The sequence below is a fragment of the Pyrgilauda ruficollis genome, unplaced genomic scaffold, assembly GCF_017590135.1.
Source record: "Pyrgilauda ruficollis isolate IOZ18807 unplaced genomic scaffold, ASM1759013v1 scaffold804, whole genome shotgun sequence".
NCBI lineage: Eukaryota > Metazoa > Chordata > Aves > Passeriformes > Passeridae > Pyrgilauda > Pyrgilauda ruficollis.
In genome coordinates, this window is record NW_024529978.1 from 1,967 (window position 1) to 3,446 (window position 1,480).

A 1,480-nucleotide genomic window follows, 5' to 3' on the forward strand; every position below is an offset into this window, starting at 1 on the left:
GCTTCACCCCAATAAACGACGAGGTTTGACTCCTGCGCTCGGCCTGGGGGTCCCTGGGGGGCTCAGAGGGGGTTTTGGGGTCCCCAAGGGGGTCCCGGGTGGGTTTTGGGGTCCCCAGGGGGGTCCCCGGTGGATTCTGGGGTCCCCAAGAGGGTCCTGGGTGGGTTTTGGGGATCCCCAGTTGGATTTGGGGTCCCCAGAGGGGCCCCGGGTGGGTTTTGGGGATCCCCAGTTGGATTCCGATCTCCCAGAGGGGTCCCCGGTGGGTTTTGGGGTCCCGGGTGGGTTTTGGGGTCCCAGGTGAATTTGGGGTCCCCAGAGGGGTCCCCGGTGGATTTTGGGGTCCCCAGGGGGGTCCCAGCCCGGGGGGGCAGCTCCACGCCCGCCCTTTGTGTCCCTTGTGTCCCCCCAGGCGGGTTGGGGACACCCTGGGGGACACCCCATTGTTGGGGAGGACCCGCAGAGGGACACGGGGACATGGGACAGAGGGACAGAGGGACACGGGACAGAGGGACAGATGGACATGGGGACACCTCAGCACCAGGGGGTGACAGATCCCAAGGAGAAGTGACAGGCACAGTCCCGGGGGGTGACAGGTGACACGGTGACAGGCACAGTCCCGGGGGGTGACAGGTGACAGGTGACAGGGTGACAGGTGACAGGCACAGTCCCGGGGGCTGACAGGTGACAGGGTGACAGGTGACAGGTGACAGGTGACAGGTGACAGGGACAGTCCCACCCTCCGTCCACGATCTCGTCCACGGCCAGGAACAGCCCCTCCATGACACGGGACAGATGGACACGGGACAGAGGGACAGATGGACATGGGGACACCTCAGCACCAGGGGGTGACAGATCCCAAGGAGAAGTGACAGGCACAGTCCCGGGGGGTGACAAGTGACACGGTGACAGGTGACAGGGTGACAGGTGACACGGTGACAGGTGATGGGTGACAGGTGACAGGTGACAGGGTGACAGGTGACAGGCACAGTCCCGGGGGCTGACAGGTGACAGGGTGACAGGTGACAGGTGACAGGTGACAGGTGACAGGGACAGTCCCACCCTCCGTCCACGATCTCGTCCACGGCCAGGAACAGCCCCTCCATGTTGTCCAGCAGCGCCCGGCGCTCCACGTTCTTCCTGGGGACACCGAGGGACAGGGTGGGACACCATGGGGACACGGGGGGGACAGGGTGGGACACCCGGGGGACAGCCAGGGACACCCAGGGACACCCAGGGGACAGCCAGGGGACAGCCAGGGACACCCAGGGACACCCAGGGGACAGCCAGGGGACAGCCAGGGGACACCCCAAACAAGGCATTCCCCCCTCTGGGCTCCCCCAAGTTGCCCCCCCAAGACTCCCTCGAGGATACCACGACCCCCCTGTGACCCCCAGGTGTGTCCCCAGTGTCCCCAGTGTCCCCCCAGTGTCCCCCCCCGTGTCCCCAATGTGCCCCCCGTGTCCCCAATGTCCCCCCA

The 1,480-nt window shown here is 66.2% G+C and overlaps 1 protein-coding gene across 1 annotated transcript in view; it reads right to left on the reverse strand.

Annotated features, from left to right (window-relative positions):
• Positions 1-1,062: 1,062 nt before the first annotated feature.
• Positions 1,063-1,480, reverse strand: part of LOC121364355 (coatomer subunit zeta-1-like) — a gene marked incomplete at its 3' end in the record, with an annotated part of 5,632 nt that continues 5,214 nt past the window's right edge. Inside the window, exon 8 of the mRNA XM_041487562.1 lies at positions 1,063-1,140. Within this exon, the coding sequence (XP_041343496.1) occupies positions 1,063-1,140 (78 nt within the window). The remainder of the gene's footprint in view (positions 1,141-1,480) is intronic.